The sequence below is a fragment of the Morone saxatilis genome, unplaced genomic scaffold (genome assembly GCF_004916995.1).
Source record: "Morone saxatilis isolate NCDOM2014 unplaced genomic scaffold, NCSU_SB_2.0 Contig12, whole genome shotgun sequence".
Taxonomy (NCBI): domain Eukaryota; kingdom Metazoa; phylum Chordata; class Actinopteri; family Moronidae; genus Morone; species Morone saxatilis.
In genome coordinates, this window is record NW_023339674.1 from 133,396 (window position 1) to 136,079 (window position 2,684).

The 2,684-nt window shown below is 45.3% G+C and overlaps 1 protein-coding gene across 1 annotated transcript; it reads right to left on the minus strand.

Annotated features, from left to right (window-relative positions):
- Positions 1–121: 121 nt before the first annotated feature.
- Positions 122–2,674, minus strand: slc30a7 (solute carrier family 30 member 7; the record flags this gene model as incomplete). The annotated part of the gene is given in 5 exon segments (XM_035653390.1): positions 122–271; positions 361–451; positions 1,654–1,789; positions 2,472–2,522; positions 2,613–2,674. Coding segments are annotated over 3 exon segments (312 nt in total), but the record flags the coding sequence as incomplete, so codon positions are not given.
- Positions 2,675–2,684: the final 10 nt, after the last annotated feature.

Here is a 2,684-nt window from a genome sequence, read left to right on the forward strand (position 1 = left end):
CCTACGGGCACTGCACTAGTACCACTAGTACTACTAATACAACTAATAATACTACTAATAATACAACAACTAATACTACTACTGATACTATATGAAGATGTGGTGTGGTGCATTCAGGTACCTGCGTGAAGATGTTATGTGTCTGGCTGAGGATCCAGCGGGTGTCGGCGTCGGGGGCGACCAGCAGCTTTAGTGTTCCGATGTAAACGTCAGTACACAGGGTCCAGAAGTGAGGATCCTGCAGGTTGTAAACTCCCTGCAGCTGCTGCACCTGAACACAACACACCAGGAATTACACAGTGACACAGAAACCAGACAGACAGCAGGGGTCCAGCTGGAGGCGGGGTTTAGTGTGCTCACCCTCTGATAACACTCTGGCAGGGCCTGGTCCAGTGACGGAGGAGTTCTCTGCATCAGGATCCCGATGGACTCTCTCAGTAAGGGCACCACGCTGAGGGTCAGAGGTCAAAGGTTAGAATGGGTGGTCTGAGCATGTGTGAACACTAACAGCTTATAGTGGCTCCACCCCTCACTGACATCACAACCTGGACACAAAAACCAACACACCCAAAACACACTGCAGATACAGATACTGACACTACCGATACGTTTAAGGGCAGCTGGCTGCATGTGAAGAATGAGATGTTTAAGGGCAGTTGGGAGCGAGCCGTACAGTCAGAATGAGATGTTTAAGGGCAGTTTCTTTCCAGCTGCAGTAACCTGATGCCTGTGGTTGAGTGAAGGCCTCTCAACTGACCACAGCTCTGCTCTGCTGACTGTTTAAATCTGCAGCTGCGTTCACTTCCAGCCTATCAAACCACATCACATCAACCCCATTTATCACCGGGGCTTCTGGGAAATCTGACCGCTGCATTTACATCCAGAGGACCAGTGAGGCGAGGCCAGGATCCAGAACCCTGTCCAGTTCCACACTGGTGGTTTGGCATGTTGGGCCCATTAACTACTAATTGCACATTCTTTGCATTCGTGGAAACCGTTTTCCAAACATCGATGTCTGTGTTTCCATTTCTGAGGAATCCGCCTAAAACCTGACAGATAATCCATCACGCTCCACGTTTGCTTTAGTCACCGTCACGATACAGCCGAGACGGTCCACAAACGTTCCCTCAGTGGTGAGTTCATGGACGCTCAGACATTTTAAATCTGCTTTCAATGTAAGAAATGACCAAAGTTACATAATAATTCTCTGTTTCTATGTTTGTGTCAGAAAGTCCTTTAGAAATGTTGTAGTGGTCTTTATGAGGAGAGTCTGAGGGTCTAGCAGGTTCTGGTGGTCTTTTAGGGGTCAGTAAAGACATTCTTTTGGGATGTTTCAGGGTTCTTCAGAGTTTAAACAGACTGTATTCAGACTGGAGGTTGTTCAGAGAACTGAAGTAAACAGACTTTCCCTGTGTGGGAGGAAATGAAATGTCTGTAGAATTCATTCTAAATAGAATAAATGTTGAGTAGTTTAGTTTGGGGACATGTGGCTCAGAGACAATAATCAATGAAGTTGTAGTGACTGGACTAAACTGATCGCATTCAACACAACCAATCCCTGTGAGCCCACACAACCTCCTGCGTCATACACAATATATATTTATTTATGGCTGCATCGTCCCATCAAACAGTGAACCAGTGATGAAGAGTCACCTGACTCCGATGAGGAGGGAGATCAGCATGGAGCAGATTGGATCAGCGATCATCAGGTCGTATTTCTGCATCAGCAGAGCGGAGATGATCACACCCACACTGCCCAGAGTGTCAGCGATGATGTGCAGCAGGACCCCTAAAACACACACACACACACACACACACATTATACACACGTATCATGTGACCTGAAGTCAAACTGTTGCTTCCTGTATCAGCGACTGACTGAATCTGATCAGTTTGTGTATGAAACAGATCCCAGCTGTGGAGATACGTGGTTGTCATAGGACACTGCTGAAGGCCGTGATGGTGTGTGAGCGCCCCCCAGTGGTCAGTGAGCTCAGAGACCTGGTTTTTCAGCTGGATCTTCCATCTGCCAGAGCTGGTATTATTTCCTCTCAGTCATTTCACTGCTGCTTTTTGACTTTTAGTAACTGATTCTCTGCACAGTCCTGCTCAGACACTGGATATACAAGTTATACTTGTTATGTCACGTAAAATTCAAATTGTGTGTTGCTAATTATTATTTTTTAATTACTTTATATTTATAAACTAAACTGCATCATGGCAGCCATTTTACATGCAGTTATATACTTAGAAACTAACTACCATGAATACATTCATATCAATTATTATACTATAGGACAACTGCTGTTACTGCTATCCTGCATCATAAATACACATCTGACATTTGACCCAAAGTCTTTCAGTGAGTGATGATTTTAATGGTGCGTCCATAGAGACAGGAGCAGCTTCTCTGTTAATGAAGTATCTGTGTAGTCTGTTATTGACGATGTACAGATGTGATCAGTTCTCACCCTGCAGGATCTGTTTACTGGAACCTTTCCCCGGAGTGTGCAGCAGCTCGTCTGCAAGAAAAACAAAAAAATAAATACATTTAAAATAATACATGAAGGTGACGTCCATTAAAATCTCTTCTAACACGTCCACAGACTCACCGTGACAGTGCGGCTCGTCGTGTCCGCCGTGACTGTGTCCGTGTCCATCGTGACTGTGTCCGTGTCCATCGT